We start from the raw sequence: 16341 nt of genomic DNA on the forward strand, positions 1-16341 counted from the left end.
AAAATAGCATGGCAGCTACCAACGTACGAAGCACACATAGGCACCATCGTCAGCGCCGCCGCTCTCGTGATGACAGAGGCCTGTTCCCCTTGTACACTTGGCCTTGGCGCCGGATCTGCCAGTGGGCGCATGAGTGGCGCCAGAATGAACAAGTCACCGCTGGAGCGGCGCTCTAAGCCCAAGCTGGCTGCTGCCGAGTGCGCTGGCAGACTGATTGGTTAAGCGCCCAAGGGATAAGAAGCCTGTCCGTTGACACATCAGCAATTGTGGCTGCAGCTAGATGGATTGAGCGAACAGCAGGCCGCATCGGTGCGATCCATGGATCCCGTGGGTGCCCAACTTCAGGCGAGGGCTCTGCCAGGCCACTCGCTCGCTTGAGCGTGTCTCTCGGGAAATACCAGCACCAGGCGGGGAGGATATTCCTCAGCATGTGCATTGCTTGTGCCTTGTGGTGTTCATCCATCCCGTGTGCTATTCGTTGTTCGCGCTTCGCTGATTGGCGATAATTGGGACTGGCGACCCCCCAGCGCACGAGGCCCAACAATGCAGATTTGATTTGCACTGTGGGCGAGATGCGTTGCATGGCCGCATAATGCTTCGACTTGACGAGGCACCATGCGATTGGTCTCCTCCCGGAGAATTGAAGAGAGAGAAAACTTCAGCATCCATCAGGGTACGGAGGTTGCATTCTGCATCGCGAAATAATCACCAATAGCAACGGCCAATTGAGGGTTCGATATGGGCACCCGTTCGACTTCTGGCGAGGCCCTCAGCCTTGCCTATCACAAGCTCGCAACAGATTCCGCGATGCGGCAACTTTGCCTTTATCCCCTGCCGTCCCCATTCGCCCGTCATTCTCACAAAATCATCAGTTGATATGAGCTGCACAAGAGCCAATGCATGCATTCCCAATGCTGATTCTCCTCACCTGGATTATCGTACAATGAGCGAAATGTAACGGGGTGAAGAGTCCGGATGCGCCCATTTGCAAGTCCATCGCCACCAGCAACAGCAGGATATTAGCCATGTGAATATCCAGTTGGCTCGATAAGGACGAGGTATTGCATCAATAGCCTGTGGTGCCAGTGTGGTGTGTGTCGGCCAGCCATTCGTCAATTTCACGCCACTTGCGAGTCGTGCCTCGGACACGAGCTGCACGATGCAGCAGCGGCTTGGCCTCTAGCCAGCTTTTGGCGGTTTTTGCGCATCCATCCCAAGCAGCGAGGAGAATCAGCGGAAATGCCTGGACGTTGAACGCGACCCGAGGCTCTCGTAATACCTATTGGACCAAGACCAGGTCAAGTCTGAGCGTCGCATCCATTGTTTGCTGCAGACGGCGCCAGAGACAGACGCGATTGTCGCTTTGCCATCCCTTTATCCCATTTCTCCCTCTTCCGCCGTTTGCCACTAATCGTTAAGCATAACTCGTCTCTATCACGACGGAGAACGTGGGGGACAGCCAGCAAACGCACCCCACACAATGATATGTTGCACTGCAGGGAGGGGGAAAAGACAGATGACCTTGCGATAATGTCGTGTGTCTGTGTTGAGACGCTGAGACACCGGGGACGGCCACAGAGTAGACGCTCATTCACATCACATGCGAATGTTACCTGTAGCTTGTAATATGAGGAGCACAAACAGCAGTGAGGAGGAGGATGCAAGTGACAAAATCAGGGCATTGATCAATATACGGTGCATGGAGGTTGCAGCTTCCAAGGCATCAAGCTGCTGTTGCAGTGCCCGACGGTTATCGATAGCATTCTGGGTGCGCCCAGTACCTGTACCTGCCTGCACACGGAGCAATTGGAAGGGAAGCAGGTACTGTACATTTTACTGCGCACGAGCATACAGATGGAGGCGGAGACGCCGATATAAGGCATCCATGAATTATTTTGTGCCTGGCATCTACAGCACAGCCTAAGGGGTCAGATACGTGTAAGTCAATTGCTGGCTAGCCTTGCTATTTCGTAAATGTGCGTCTGACTACCAGCTGCCTTTTTGCTGTTCAATGGAAATCATACCTAGTCTGAGGTAATATCTCCTGAGAATTTGAAAGAATCATTATGAACAATACAGTACTGCTGCGTTGGTTGTCTCTTCGGTCCCACCCTGCTGAGTGCAGATGGCGATGAACATACCTACCTATCCTGGATATACGGTAATACGGCCATCGGCATCATCGTCTCATCCTCACTGCTATAGATCCCGAAAGCCGGTTGCCCAGTGGATGGTCAATGGCCAACGCCGGTCAAAATGGCTCTGACTTATAGCCAGCAGTGCCTCGGATAGCCGCATTGTCTCTTTTCTCTACAGCTTACACGATTGTCCCTACTGTCGTTATCAAGGACGGAGTGGACTATCTACGGTATCTTCCAAAATATTTGGCACTACCTAGCAAATATCAATTCGACACGTTTAGATATCAGCTGCGAGTAATATGTACCGTGCTTCGTAAAGACAACCTCTTATATCATCCGTCCATCTCTGGCTCGTCTTACGTACCCCTCTTTGGAGGTTCTCCCTCGAATGGATATCTCTCGAATACACGTACCAACCCATTCACCTTTCCATCCACCGAGCCTCAATTGGCGGGTCTATCCCACGCTATTTTCAGGAACCAAAGCCAAAACCGCTGCCGGCGTCCCTCAAGCTCGAGTCCGATTCGCCATGTCTTCTCGGAACAATACTTTCCCCCCTGTCCGCAGCCACTCATACGCGACCCCTACACCGTCTTATCGTGCCAACGTCTCGCCTCCCCGCTATCGGCCGCGACAAACTCCACGATGCTCCACGATGCTCCACGATTTCGGAATCCCGAGGCCCAAGTGAATCCATCGTAGACGGGACCAGATGACTACGTCTTAGCAGCAGTAATTCGCGGCTCAACGGCTCAAAGCTTCTAGCCCAGACGGACCCCTCACATCTCTCTCTACTGCGCTGCCACTGTCGCCTCTCGCAGCATCAAGCAATTTCTGGTCTGATCTGATCTGCCGCATCTGCATCGTCCAGGTTCTTTCGCTCCCTCCAGCATAGTATTTGCACGCTAAGAGCAGCAGCGTCTGTGTCTCGTCTCCGCCCCGGCTCTCCTCGCCGTGCCGCCCTCGTCTCGTATCCTTATCCTTGCCCGCAGCGAAAATGACGGCCGATGCCATCTCCGGGTCCGGGCCCGCATCCGGCTCCCTCGCAGCGAAGCCTCTCCGGCTGCTGATTCTCGAGGCCGACACGCCGCAGCCCAACACCAACGCAAAGTACGGCGGCTATCGAGGCGTCTTCGCGGCGCTGTTGACGGCGGGCGCAAAGGCCATGGATCCGCCGCGGCCGCTCGCCGACGTGGCCTCCATCACGGCGCTCAACATTGTCGAGGGCACGGAATCATATCCGCCGCTGGAAGAGGTCGATGCCATCTTGATCACCGGCTCGCGCCACACGGCCTTTGACAACGACCCGTGGATCCTGGAACTGGTGGAGTATGCAAAGCAGGCCATCGACTCCGGCCGCATCAGAGTCGTGGGCGTGTGCTTCGGCCACCAGATCATTGGCAGGGCCATGGGCGCGCCTGTCGGCAAGAGTGATAAGGGCTGGGAGATTGCCGTCACCGACGTCGACTTGACCGACAAGGGCAAGGCCATTTTCCAGCTCGACAAAATGGTGAGCTCGCAAGCGATGCCCGTACATGTATGATGCTTGCGCTGACGTAAAACCTTTCTTGCAGCGCATTCACCAGATGCATCGTGATGTTGTTCTAGAATTCCCAAAGGATGCCATTCCTCTGGGCGGCAACCAAATATGCCCCGTCCAAGCAATGTATAGCCCCGGTCGGTACATTACCGTTCAAGGCCACCCAGAGTTCACCGCAGAAATCGTTGATGAGATCATCACCAACCGACATAAAGCTGGCATCTTTCCGGATGATGTATACGAAGACGGCCGCAGTCGCTTGTCCAATGAGCACGACGGCGTGGCAATTGCAAAAGCTTTCCTCAACTTCATGAGGCATGGCTAAGTACACATGGAGCGACAGCACAGTTTTGCAGGAACTAGCTTCATGTTGGTACCATGCCAAGCTTCATATCCAATCCATTTCATAGCTGGGGCCGGGGTCGGTGATTAGAATATGTACATATGTAAGGATACTTTTAGCGCATGATTTATTTGTTCTAGACGCATCGCGTTGCCAAAATGCGGTGAGCTCTGATCACATGCAGGACTGGGACGGTGTTTTACTGCTAGTAGTAGTAACATGCCTACACTTACTCCAAAGATCCCGGTACTCAGGGTTTGATGCAGCCACTGCGCCAGTCGACACGCATTCATTATCGCAGAGAGGGTATGATCTAAGAATAGGGCCTTTTTGTGATATGAAACATGGGAGCAGCGAGAGGGGAAAGCGGACAATCAGGATTGCTTATTTCTTTTTGTTCTTGAATATCACATCATATAAGACTTCTTTGTCTAACAGATTTAATATTGTCTCAATTGCTTATCCGCCACTTGAGCTCAGCGGCCTTGACACCGACGCATCAAATTTCATCTCATGCCATTGAAAAAGAGAGAGAGCTAGATTAGCAGCAATCAACTACCTTTAATACGTTATATCTGTATATCATTATGTCATAGCCGTTGATGTTTTGCCGAGGAGTGCCAATCGGAACTTGGATAGTATACCGTGCAGGGTACCTGTTACATAAATTATGTTTCAGCACTTCGATTAGTGTTTATATGGCTGTTTTACAACCATTTCAACCTTTCTTTACTTTTTCTATGTCCTTTAGTGTAATGCTTTCAAGCAGATCAGCCGCTTCATTAAGCCGCCGCTAGAGTGCCAGATAGTAAATCTGAGATTTCAGTAGCAAATTCCTAAGTGAATGCTGAAATCGATTGACTGATTGATCAAAGGACGTTAAGAGCATTCTTGTTGTGGATTGACTGAATTGTAATCGTTCATGCCGAGAAGCTTGGCCTTTGGGGTAGATGAGTGACTCACTACCTATCTACTACCTATCTACCCATCAATATTAAGTCTACTACCAAGCTCCAAGGTCTACATCGTAGCTTTATAATTTTCAATGACACATTTGGACAAATATTTAGTTGTTGTGTCGCGGTTCTTCTGTTAGCTCATTCAATCTCACATCATACAACAAGATGTGAGTATACTTGTGGAAAGTAGAAGTGCCGACGATGACTCTCTATATAAAACTATAAAACCTCATTCAGGGAACTCAGGCTTTCTCGAACTAAGCTCCTCCCTTCAACTTGCACAGATGCGAGTGATAGGCGCATAAGCGATGCTCTTTTCCACGAATTCTCCGAAATGCCGACGTTTATGATAATTTTATTGTACGGCTTGTAAAAAGTATCAGACGACCCCCGAGATCGAGTCCCAGAATAAGGCACTGTTTTACTCATCAAAAAATAATATATAATTCAACTCAGCCGTAGCTAAGTAAATTCCAATCTTCGATCATAGCGTCTTTCAGCGTTGAAATATTTCACGTCCGCTAATCACGACATTAAAACTCTCCATGACAGTTCTCAGAGCTTTTGTTGAAAGTCACGAGTCTTAAATATTGACAAGAGTTTGTTTGATCTAGATTTTTAGATTACATTGTACTCGAAAGAAGTTTATGAGATCCGGCTATTGAAGTATTTATTTACATTACTTGGGAAACTTTGCTAATTCTTTCCTCCAAGAGTAAAACATGTAGTTTTCTTTCTAGACGGATGAACTTTGCATCAGCTTACACGTACTATTATGCTATGGCTAGAAGCTTACCAACTATGAGAAAATAAAAGCAGCTTCCTCAAATGCTCAACCTCCGTTTGGAAGAAAGGCTGATATCTTGTCCTATTGGTGTAGCTAATAGTCAATCCAGAAATTATTGCTCAAGTTCCGAGAAAGTGGACCCACTGGTCACAGCATTGTACAGTCAAAATCAGCCTATTTCTGAACATGCTACCTCTACAATAATATGACTCTTTCGGGCGTGACAACGATAGCAGGGGCGAGCCTGGCTACCTGTATCCGCTCCCGGGGAAATGAATCTTTCCCGGGTCACTCCACAACAGCGGAGGAAGCTGGAAAAAGCAGCTCGATCGACTACCAGGCACCAGTGTAGCATTAAACTATAGGACTAATGTGGACTCAACTTGCTTCATCGTTGAGCTATAGATTCCGGACGTTGCAGTTCGGGATGGAACTAGCGATATACTAACGGACCAGGCCGCTACTAGTAAATACAGCGATTAAGCATAGCAATATGTCTTCCATTTAGATAGAAATAGGTATAATGAGTAGAGCCAGAAATTCAACCAGGAAGATATGGTAAGATAATATTGCAAAGATGAGTTTGCGTCGCAATTAGCCGGAGAATGACGAATCACTGAACTCGGGCAACTCCCGTGGGATCCGGCTCGTCTTATAGGTTCTTGGCCGAACGAATACCGCTTAGGTCCAGTTTCTATTGTTTATGTCCTCTAAAAGGAAGTCATTAGGCAATATGAGTTACCTCGAAGAGTACTGCGGCCGCTACACTCCAAACCGTCCATTCTAGGAATCTCATTAAACAATGGCCGGATCCCACGCGGCGTAGAGTATCCATTTATACTTTAAAATAGGATCAAACTAGGCGTTTACTCATAGCAACGAGTCTATTCCATTCCATTGATGTAACACAGCCTTGTCTCCTGCCTCAAGCAGTAAAAGGCTGAGCTGTTTTGGCCCCCTGTGCTTACTGCCCCTGTATCAGATCCGTTAGCTGCCTACAGTCGAAGCGAACGCCCTACGCTTGCAAAATTTTCTAGGACTAAAAACCAAATACTACTGTCGATTCATATTAGCTCAGGAACTGCTTCATCGTGCTGTTTCTATCGTAGGCTGAAGTGTGGTTTGTTCCCTCTGCAAACATGATGGTGTCCTACTTATATCGTGTAAATTCTCGTCTGGTGTTTTTTTCTGCTGAAAGTTGACATTTCCGGCGCTATGGTACTTCAGCATCAGCCGATGCAGATCGTCATGTCAGCTTAAAAGAAGCGGAGCATGTTGTTTCTGTTTTAGGAAAGTTTTCTTCTTAGACGTTTGTGCTTTATGCCCGCTTGGTTCGAGCAAGCTAAGCGCTAAACACCAAAGTAGAAGCTCCAAGATCCAAGTGGTGTACGATCTAGTTACCTATTCCATGAATGCCAGGGGTCGGCATGGCCGTACCTGCAGCGCTATTAGTGTTTCGAAGTCAATCGACTCCACGTGGTAACGTTGAATCGCGAATACACCAACGGGGTTTACATCTGTAAGTGTTACATTCGTTCACTGGGACAAGGCGAGAATAACTATATAAGAAGACAATGAAGTCCATGTTCCTCCTCCAGCTCGTCACTCATCACAAAAGCAACATCTCCGACTCCACCAGCAAACAAAACCCACCTTCAAGATGCAGTTCTCACTCTCCATCGCCACCTTTGTGCTGGCCATGACCGCCTCTGCCGCGCCCAGCGTCAAGCGCCAGAACATCATCGCTTCCGGCGACAACACAGTGGGCTCCATCTTCATGTTTGGCGACCCAGCTCCTGCTCGCCAGATTCTGTACACAGGGGGATCTTGTGGCCTCAGCACCTACTTCCCCAACGCGGTTGACCCCAGCGTCCCTCTGGTCGCCATGCCCGCCCAGGTCTTTGACCAGTTCGGCGCTGCCCAGCACAACCAGCTCTGCGCCAAGATCATCACCATTAACCACAACGGTGTCACTCGCCAGGCTGCTGTTGCCGACCGAAACGCTTCCCCCTCTATTGATATGACTTTGGACCTCTGGGAGGCTTTCGGCGGACACGATGGCGACGGCAGCGTCATCCAGGGCTTCAGCTGGTCCATCGCTGCTTAAGAGATGCCAAGGGAGCGTATGATTGGGGGAACCCGGAACCTGTACATATTCTGCTCTTTTCTGATGTATATATTTTTATGATTCAAAGTCCTCGCAAAAGGGGACTTATGTTTATACTTGACCTTACATAGCTATAGCCAATGCCTACATGACTTTGGATATCACGAACGTTTGCAACTTTCATCAAAATTCGTTGTTTCATATACATTTAAATTTTGGATTGCCTTGATATAGTGAAGTCTGTATAGACAATTTCTGTAGACAGTTCCGAAGCTGTGAACCAGAGTGCGAGTTAAAGAAAACATATAGTTTCAATGCCTAGCATCCGATCAGTGGCTGAATAGGAACCAGCCTGCGCACAAAAGATACGAAGTATATCCATCCTAGAAGAACCAGAGGAAATAGAGGTAGCGTAACGTACATAGGTAGCCTTATTACGATACGGTCAAGATATTGCTACGATGCTGTGATTGAAACTCAGTTCGATGAATTCTCTGTCTTACGGTTGAAGCTACAAAAGACCATCCAGTGATAAAGGTAGCTGCATAAACAATACAAGTCATCATATCAATCAAGAGTCTGTGCACATCTTGCGAAACTACTTTGGACGCAGCAGCGTTTTTAAGATGCATATGCAGCATCTGGCCTCAACTGCAGGCTGTCAGCTGTTCGGCGCAACTCATAAAAGAGTCACGCATCCGAGGTGCAGAGACAGCTAAGGAAGACAGAAGAGAAGACTCGCCCTTCTAATGAAGCACATACATCGAATGAGAGTATTTGCGCCAGGCGACGACAATGGGCATTGAAAATGGGCTATATCATCTATAAGCCTTGCTTGCATTAAAGCTACATCATTCGTACATATTTGTCAGCTTCACAACTTCGTCTACAATCGTGATTAAGGCTAAGTAGACGATTTACAATACGGTTTACTTGTCGTCCAGTCAAATTTGGCCCTCAAGGACCCAGGGCTACAAATTGTATCAAGTCCAAAGAATATATTGCTTGTTCCTCATGTGCCTCTTCTGCATAGTCAAGTAATATACAGAGCGTATCAAGCAAATCGCTCAAATTTGTTCAAAGGTATCTCAAGTGCCTTCAATCTGTTCCGTCGAGTAATCGAAATCCCCTTCATCGCACCATATTCCCGTATCATCCTCCGCAGCCTCCTTCACTCATTCAAATGCTCTCGGATATCCTTCAACGCTGACGCAACCGCTGACATGAACTGCCGTAAGTCATCCTGCATGCCATTAAGAACTTGTACGCCCTTTTCCACGTCGTGGTGGACTTCTTGAAGCTTTGAGCGCTGTTCCAGCTGTGCCTCGTACACAATCTTCTGGATGGCTTCAGTGTGTTGGTTGAGGTGGCTCAGTATAGCATGGTCGCTCAGCTTGATTCGTTTCTGGGGGCTTTCCAGAGCTGTAGATGATCGCTTCGTCTTTGGTGCCCCTAAGTCTTCAATGACATTGTCGATGTTCCAGGGACCACCGGAGGAGGCTGTTTCTGAAGCCACGGATGAAGGGTCGCGATTTTCGGCGTGAATGTCATCTTCGTCTTTGGGATGAGAAGTTCTTGTGTCGGTATGATCTTCATCTTCACTTTTCACACTCTTCACTTTTCACACTCTTGTGTGTGTCCAATGGGGTTAGCTCTCTGGGAGTTTCTCGCGTAATAGCATCTTCTGGCGCTTGAACGGTTGTAGATTCCATAGCACTCTTTTCCATCGTGCATGTCGGAGCTGGGTAAAAGTGTCTGTAGATGGTAGCATGATCCTCGATGACTGAGGTGCCATATTTCTTCTCTATGGCTTCTTTGTATCGCTTCGGTACATCTCCATACAAAGAAGAGAGAAGCAGGTATGCGGGCCATGAAAGCCTGACAAAGTTGCCCGCGTCGTCGCGAGCACGCTGATACAGACTGTGTGCCGTGATGGTTCCTCCATGGCAATCAAAAGGCTTTGTAACGAAATGTTTGATGTGCGTCTTCTGCAAATACCAGAGATATTTTTGACGTTGGCCTTCGTTCATACTGGCCAATTGCTTCCAGTACGCTTGAACGCACCGAACGGCATTGTGGTAAAGAGGATCGGATTCCGGAATGCAGATGTCTTCGATCTCGAGCTTGGGCGGCTTCAGTTTATCCAGCATCGTGGCGGTGTTTCTTGAATCTGAACAGAAGGTAGCTGTATGATGAAGACAGATGAAGATGGAAGATGAAGATGGCAGATGCAGATGATGAGAAAAGAGAAAGAGAAATGACACTTCCGAAGATTCGCGAATTTAAAGAGGTCGAGATGTGTGGCCAGTTGGCAGCCAGGTGGCAGATTCGCCATCATCTATCTAAGTAGGTTGTAGGTAGATATGAGAAGCTACACCTCCAAGTAGAGACACCAAAGTCATCGTGAAAGACGGAGTACTATTTGGCCTTAAAGCACGCACAACCATACCATGGCTCGTAGTTCCGCGCCCCGATTTCATATATAGTTACTCATGAGCGTAGACCGCAATCTCTTCGACTTTGTCCAAATGTAGTAGCTGCCCTAAAGATTGTAAGTGCTTGCTTCTATAAGACTCTACAGATCAGACACAAGTTTACCTTCGAAGTAGCCCCGGGCCTGTGCTGGCAGCTATGCCGCTCTGCTGTCTTCAAGTGTGAACGCAAATCCAAATCCCGTCCGCTCGCAAGACTGCTGTGCAATGCTCAGAGTAGCAAAGCGATGTGTGCCGTTCTTATTCTATGTCTAAAAATAATATAGCGAGATATAAATAGTGGGATGAACCGAGACATATGCCTGACCGGCGTCTGCATTGTCCCTGAATTTTACTTTTCTACCACAGACTATTCCTTTACAGCCTTCTTATTACGTATACTACTTGCGTTTGCCACTCTGGTAGTGGCATGTTACATAAATCCTATTACTGGAGATATGAGGACAGAAATTTTGTTAAAGAAACAAGTCATAACACCAGAGTTCGCTGTTCTTGATGAGTCGAATTCTTGATTCTATACAGGCGCTGCGCGTCAGATATCTCAACAGTACATACTACAAACAATCATCTTGTGAAAATAATATCATTAGACACTTTGACGGGCAAAGCCTAATCCAAAAATAAAAGATTTGTTCAGGGGGGGGGGGAGAAGACAGAATGTCTTCGGCCAACAACATTGTAACCGTGCAGGCATTACAGTTTCCATCACCAACAAACCCAACAACCAACGGCCACTTGCATTAGTATGAGGCATTAGTTCCTCAATGCCTCGCACGAACCTTCACCGTTTTGACGATTCGGGGCTGTCATAACGCAGTCGTCTATTTTTACAGCATGATCGATAGAGCTCTTACGATGAGGCAGAGAACAGAAACTTGTTTCCTGACATATTGAAACAAAAGAAGACTAGTTGTTACCTGAGAGGGGAGGCTGGCAAGGTGCTTCGATTTCACGTAGAACCAACAACACTCGTAATACGACTCTGTACTAGCATCACACTTGCATGGGCAGATAACGTGTCGCGCTGTCTACAGGCATTAGAGAGCACGCTGCATATCTGCGCGGGCGAGGAGATTTATCCGAAATGAGAATAAAAAAATCCTATATCCTCAGTCGACATGGTGTTCGGGAGAATGCATGAAAGAAATGGAGAAGAGCAGCAGAGCCTCTCTGTCTCCATGAGAGTCTCTCATCCGTCCATCGTAACAAACACGGATCGATGCTCTGTGCTTCCCGTCTGTGCTTCTGAGAAAATTCAGCCGTTATCGTTAGATCATTGATACAAAGGACGAGCGCGTTTGGTATGCCGATTGCTACTCCTCTCGCTCACAGAAAAGGAGAGCTTGAATGCCCTTTTGCATAGACAGAAGCACTAGTCTGTTGAATGCCGGTTATTCAGTCACCACGTACAAGAAGTGCTGGTGAATCGACACCATTCCAGCCTGATAAAGAGCAAACAGGCCGCAAGCAACCATCATGGGAGGCCCCATTACCGACTTGGGCCTGACGTGCCCCGAATCCGGCAAGTTTTACATTTGCGAGGACAAGCCAAATCGCTTCGTGGGATGCTGCACCATCGATCCATGCTCGACAAAGGACGGCCTTTGCCCTGATAATGCCGTCCGGCCTGCTTCGTTCGATCCCGGTGTTTACGACCAGATTCTGGCGCAGCAATGCGTGGACCCGGGATTCCTCTGGTACACTTGTCGCGATTCTTCGCCGCCGTTTATGGGATGTTGCTCCCAGATGGGATGTGAGGACAGCGGCTGTCCGGTAGACAAAGTCGGAGTGGCGACTCTGAGCAGCAATGCGAAACAAGCAGCTCCTTTCTTGTCGTCGGACGGCTCGTCATCGACAACAAGCTCTTCCACAACAAGCTCTTCCACAACAAGCTCTTCCACAACAAGCTCTTCCACAACATCGTCAACCTCTTCGACAGTCACATCAACCGCCAGCAGCGCCGTATCAACGACACTAAGCACAGCTACGACCACAAACACGAGTCAAAGTGCCGCGCCACAGCAGAGCACTCAAACTCCGACAGATCCACCCTCGGTGCATAAAGGATTGGACAAAGGGGCCATCGGAGGCATTGCAGTAGGAGCCGTAGCGGGAGTCTGCATGCTGGCTCTAGTTGCCTTTTGGGCTCTTAGGCGACGGAACAACAACAAGAAGCCTCCGTATGCCTTTGCGGTTGGCCGCAGCGGTAAAGACTCGCTGGCCGAGCATCGAGATCGTACAGCGCCGTCGCTGCTAGGAGGCCGAGGCAATGCTGCTGCTGTGGAACAGATGGCGGAGCTGCCACCATCGCCGCGTCTCAAGTCTCCAGCCATCTCGGAGCTGCCTGCTACGCCGTCGCAGCTGAGCATCAGCTCTGGTACGACACCAGCCCCTCGACATATCGCGTCCTTGATGCGCTCCCAAGGTTTCCAAGGTTCCCAAGGCCCAGCCGGCAGAGAGAGCTCAATTTCCGGCTTTTCCGCCCCGACACAGCCAGCGTCGCATATGAAGCAGGAGCAATCACCTCTGATTCACCAGACGCTGTTTGAGCTCGAGGACTCGTCGAGCCGCGCTCTCATGGGGAGACGGCAGTGATTATACAACACGCTTTTACAAGAGCATGGCCAATGGCCTCACTCGCTGCATAATTCTAGCACTATTTCACGTAAAACTACCACCCATTCTTGTATTTAATCCCGCGCGCAGCCCAATGCTGTGTTTGTAATCGCGGCAAGGGGAGAGAAAGAGAGGGGGTGCCATTGTTTATGACGGGCTGTGTGGCTGGCGGTTGTTTCGGGATACGAGGGCGACAGCTTACTAGTAGTAGTATTCATGGTGGAGTTTCTCAGCTTTTTTTACGTTCTGGTCTTGGCTTTTCGCCTCTATTTCGCTCCCTGCCTTTTGGGTTTCCTTGCTCTGTCTTTCTCTATAGACTTATTTTAGCATCGAATCTCGATTTCTCTTTTCTAATCCAATTCTTGCTAGCTGCATCTAAGAGGAAGACCCCCTGGTCCCGCGTTTTCGATTGCGTGTGTCCTGTGTGTGTGTGTATACAAGTGCATGTAGTGTGAAACTAGCAGCTGGGACGTCTCGTATACCTTACTCCATAATTTCTGTAAGCTGTACGTATACAATACGGAAACAGGCAGCAACTCCCAAATTGCAAGTCTCACAACGAAGGGAATGACCTTCATTCCACTGGCTTCCCAACGATTTCCCTTATCGTAGCCAATCAACGGCACCCGCTTGACCTGAGAGGAAGGAAAAAAGTTACGAAAGCGTTGGTTTGCGTGGTCTCGAAAGAAGGAAAAACTGGGAAATTCAATAAATAGAACCAGGACCATGGGAATTATGCTTCAAGCCGCTTCAACGCCTCAGTGGGCATCCGGCTTTGCCTACTCCGTATTTTTGCGAGTAAATTCAAAATTCAATCGCCTGGAAAAGCCGGGGCAACAAGAAAAAAAATTGCTGTCTTAGCATTTCTTTTGTTTCCTGGAGAATGAGATCCGTTCTCCGCTGTCGCCCCGGACATATGTTACACTCAATTCGGTGTCGTAGAGGTCATACGAACGTCATTTGGGTCTAGGCGAACTGATGCCATTCATTCTTGCATGTTTTCCACTCGAGAGAGGGCTAAAAGGGACAAATGAAAGAGATGGCGACAGAATGGCGGACGAAGACGTCCAAGCCACGGGGAAGCGCAGGGTTGGTCCACTTGAGGCGCAGCCCTTATGCGGATTACGACGTGTGAGACACGAACCCAGCTTATTGTATACAGTGTCTCTCTCTCTCTCTGCTTTGCTTGTTTCTATTTTTTGTGATGCATCCGTTGGCTTGTGTACTTTTCTTTTTTTTTTCGCGTGTTTTTCTTTCTTTTCGGTCTCTGTTCAGCGGGCTGTGCTTGAGGCGAGATCGACGATGCCAATGCTACCCCCCTGTTGCCAAGTTGGGCCAATTGCCTAAACGGGACGGCACTTGACGCATTCCATGACCAGCTATAAAGTCATTGACTCTCATTAAGATGCCATGCCAGTTTCAAATAAGCAAAAACTCCTAGCTGTAACAGAGAAAACCACTTGCCAAGATCCCAAAAAAACGGATTCTCTCCGATTTGTATTATGCCCAATGCAACGCCAGCCAGCCGGTCTGCCGGAGGATACGTCACCATTACAGTGCCTTGTCTCCTCCGCGTAACGCTCAGCGCCGATCGGTAGTAACGCCACCGGGAATTAATCCCTGTAGGAACATTCTGCCGCACACCATCTGTGTTGTGTGCGAGACTCGAGGTGCCTTTCTGACGGCTTCGTGCTTTTTTTTTGTTCGTGTAGGCATGTACACAGTAGGGGCCAGCGGGCGAATTGGCAGTCTAACAAGTAATGTTTACGTACCAGATGTATCGATCCATGTCCGTGTGCGTCCAATGGATCTACAGACACTCCGCAATACTAACAAGGTACTCCGTGGTGTGATTATGTTTGTCTGGCTGTCCAAGTAACCAAGACGTTCCCCCAAGCAGCGCCCCCCTTGCCTACGTCAACACTGTGTGTTTGGGCTTCTTCTCTCGTCACTCTTGCTCCCCGTGGATCCTCCAGCTGTGGCTGTTGCATGACTTTTGTTCTCGTTTGGGATAAGGGAGAGAAATTCGCCCGGGGGGGGTTTTTGATCGTTTTAAAGGGCTCATGGCCTCCCTCTGTTTTGATCCTACAACTCACCCCCTTCTCTCCACAGGCCCATATATACCATATAATCTGTTCGTCCCAGCGTCGACTTACATCCTTACATACCTTTGTTGCTCTTCTTTCTTTGACAAACAAGACTCAATCGTTTAAAACACCAAACCATCAAAATGAAGGTCAACACTCTCGCTGTTATTGCCCTCGGTCTCCTCTCCGGAGAGGCTCTTGGCCAGTCCACCAACACCGGCGCCGCTGCCTCTGCCTCTGCCGCCGTCTCATCTGCCGCTGCTGCCGGTAGCTCCATTGCCTCCAGCATTGCTTCTGCTGCCTCTTCCGTGGCCAGCAGCGTCGAAAGCGCCGCCTCTTCCGCTGCCTCTGCTGCCTCGTCTGCTGCCTCTTCTGCCTCTTCTGCTGCCGCCTCTGCTTCATCTGCTGCCTCCAGCGCCTCAACTGCCGCTTCTGGCAGCAGCACCAGCACCGGCCCCGTCAGCACCACCGTCACCTCCGTGGAGTCCGGCACCACCATCCCCCCTACGACCATCCCCGGAACCACCAACAGCCAGACCACCATTGCTCCCACCACTGTCCGGGGAAGCACTCGCCCTGCCTCTACTGTCACTTTCACCACCACCTCTTCCACCGGCCTGGCTATTGCTCCCACCGCTGATGCCAAGCTGCTGGCTCCCATCATCGGTGCTGCCGCCGCTATGTTGATGCTGTAAAGCAATCTCACCATATTTCCTTGTTCACTACTACGACTCCTTGTTTACATATTCGTTGGAGGACCTAATAATATGGAGTGGGAAATGAGGATGTGGATGTAAAGGGTTTTGCTTGTCCAGATACAAAAAGAGAATTTACGCATAATGGACCTACCTACTAATTAATTGGTGTGCTTTGGTGTGCTTTTTGTTTTATCAATAATACCTGTCCACCGGAGACACACGACGGCGTTACTTTTAATTGACCGCTCAAGTCACTGATATTTACAAAAGTGTATGGGTGATCAATGGTTACATAGCTGAAGTGAAGAGCTCAAAAAACAGATTATTTACGCAATTTCTAAAACTGATCGCATCATTCCGTGACTTGCTTATTCAGAGTTACATCACACGAGTTCGTATATGAGCCTGTGTCATCATGGAAGTGTAAAAATAGTCAATTAAGCTCATGTCTAAAAGGCTTAAGTCGTTTAATCTCGAAAGTGAAAGAATGGCATGTCATTGAGATTTACGAGCTTTAAACTAGATTAGATTACCACAAGGTGAGCATTCTTGACATAAAGTTGCCCGGCGA

General features: G+C 49.0%; 5 protein-coding genes across 5 annotated transcripts; 4 read left to right on the plus strand and 1 right to left on the minus strand.

Moving 5' to 3' along the window:
- Positions 1-3138: 3138 nt before the first annotated feature.
- Positions 3139-4006, plus strand: TGAM01_v208937 (GMP synthase (glutamine-hydrolysing); the record flags this gene model as incomplete). The annotated part of the gene is made up of 2 exons (XM_018806923.1): positions 3139-3651; positions 3716-4006. 2 exons carry the CDS (start codon positions 3139-3141, stop codon positions 4004-4006), a joined length of 804 nt encoding a protein of 267 aa, XP_018659813.1.
- A 3424-nt stretch (positions 4007-7430) lies between these two features.
- Positions 7431-7877, plus strand: TGAM01_v208938 (hypothetical protein; the record flags this gene model as incomplete). The annotated part of the gene is made up of 1 exon (XM_018806922.1): positions 7431-7877. One exon carries the CDS (start codon positions 7431-7433, stop codon positions 7875-7877), a length of 447 nt encoding a protein of 148 aa, XP_018659812.1.
- Positions 7878-9048: 1171 nt separating this feature from the next.
- Positions 9049-10027, minus strand: TGAM01_v208939 (hypothetical protein; the record flags this gene model as incomplete). Its single annotated transcript, XM_018806921.1, has 2 exons — positions 9049-9434; positions 9496-10027. The coding sequence occupies 2 exons, from the start codon at positions 10025-10027 to the stop codon at positions 9049-9051; spliced, it is 918 nt and encodes a 305-aa protein (XP_018659811.1).
- A 1818-nt stretch (positions 10028-11845) lies between these two features.
- On the plus strand, positions 11846-12964 carry TGAM01_v208940 (hypothetical protein; the record flags this gene model as incomplete). The annotated part of the gene is made up of 1 exon (XM_018806920.1): positions 11846-12964. The coding sequence occupies one exon, from the start codon at positions 11846-11848 to the stop codon at positions 12962-12964; it is 1119 nt and encodes a 372-aa protein (XP_018659810.1).
- A 2251-nt stretch (positions 12965-15215) lies between these two features.
- TGAM01_v208941 (hypothetical protein) lies at positions 15216-15767 on the plus strand (the record flags this gene model as incomplete). The annotated part of the gene is made up of 1 exon (XM_018806919.1): positions 15216-15767. The coding sequence occupies one exon, from the start codon at positions 15216-15218 to the stop codon at positions 15765-15767; it is 552 nt and encodes a 183-aa protein (XP_018659809.1).
- Positions 15768-16341: the final 574 nt, after the last annotated feature.

The sequence above is a fragment of the Trichoderma gamsii genome (assembly GCF_001481775.2).
Source record: "Trichoderma gamsii strain T6085 chromosome Unknown Scaffold_40.2, whole genome shotgun sequence".
Taxonomy (NCBI): domain Eukaryota; kingdom Fungi; phylum Ascomycota; class Sordariomycetes; order Hypocreales; family Hypocreaceae; genus Trichoderma; species Trichoderma gamsii.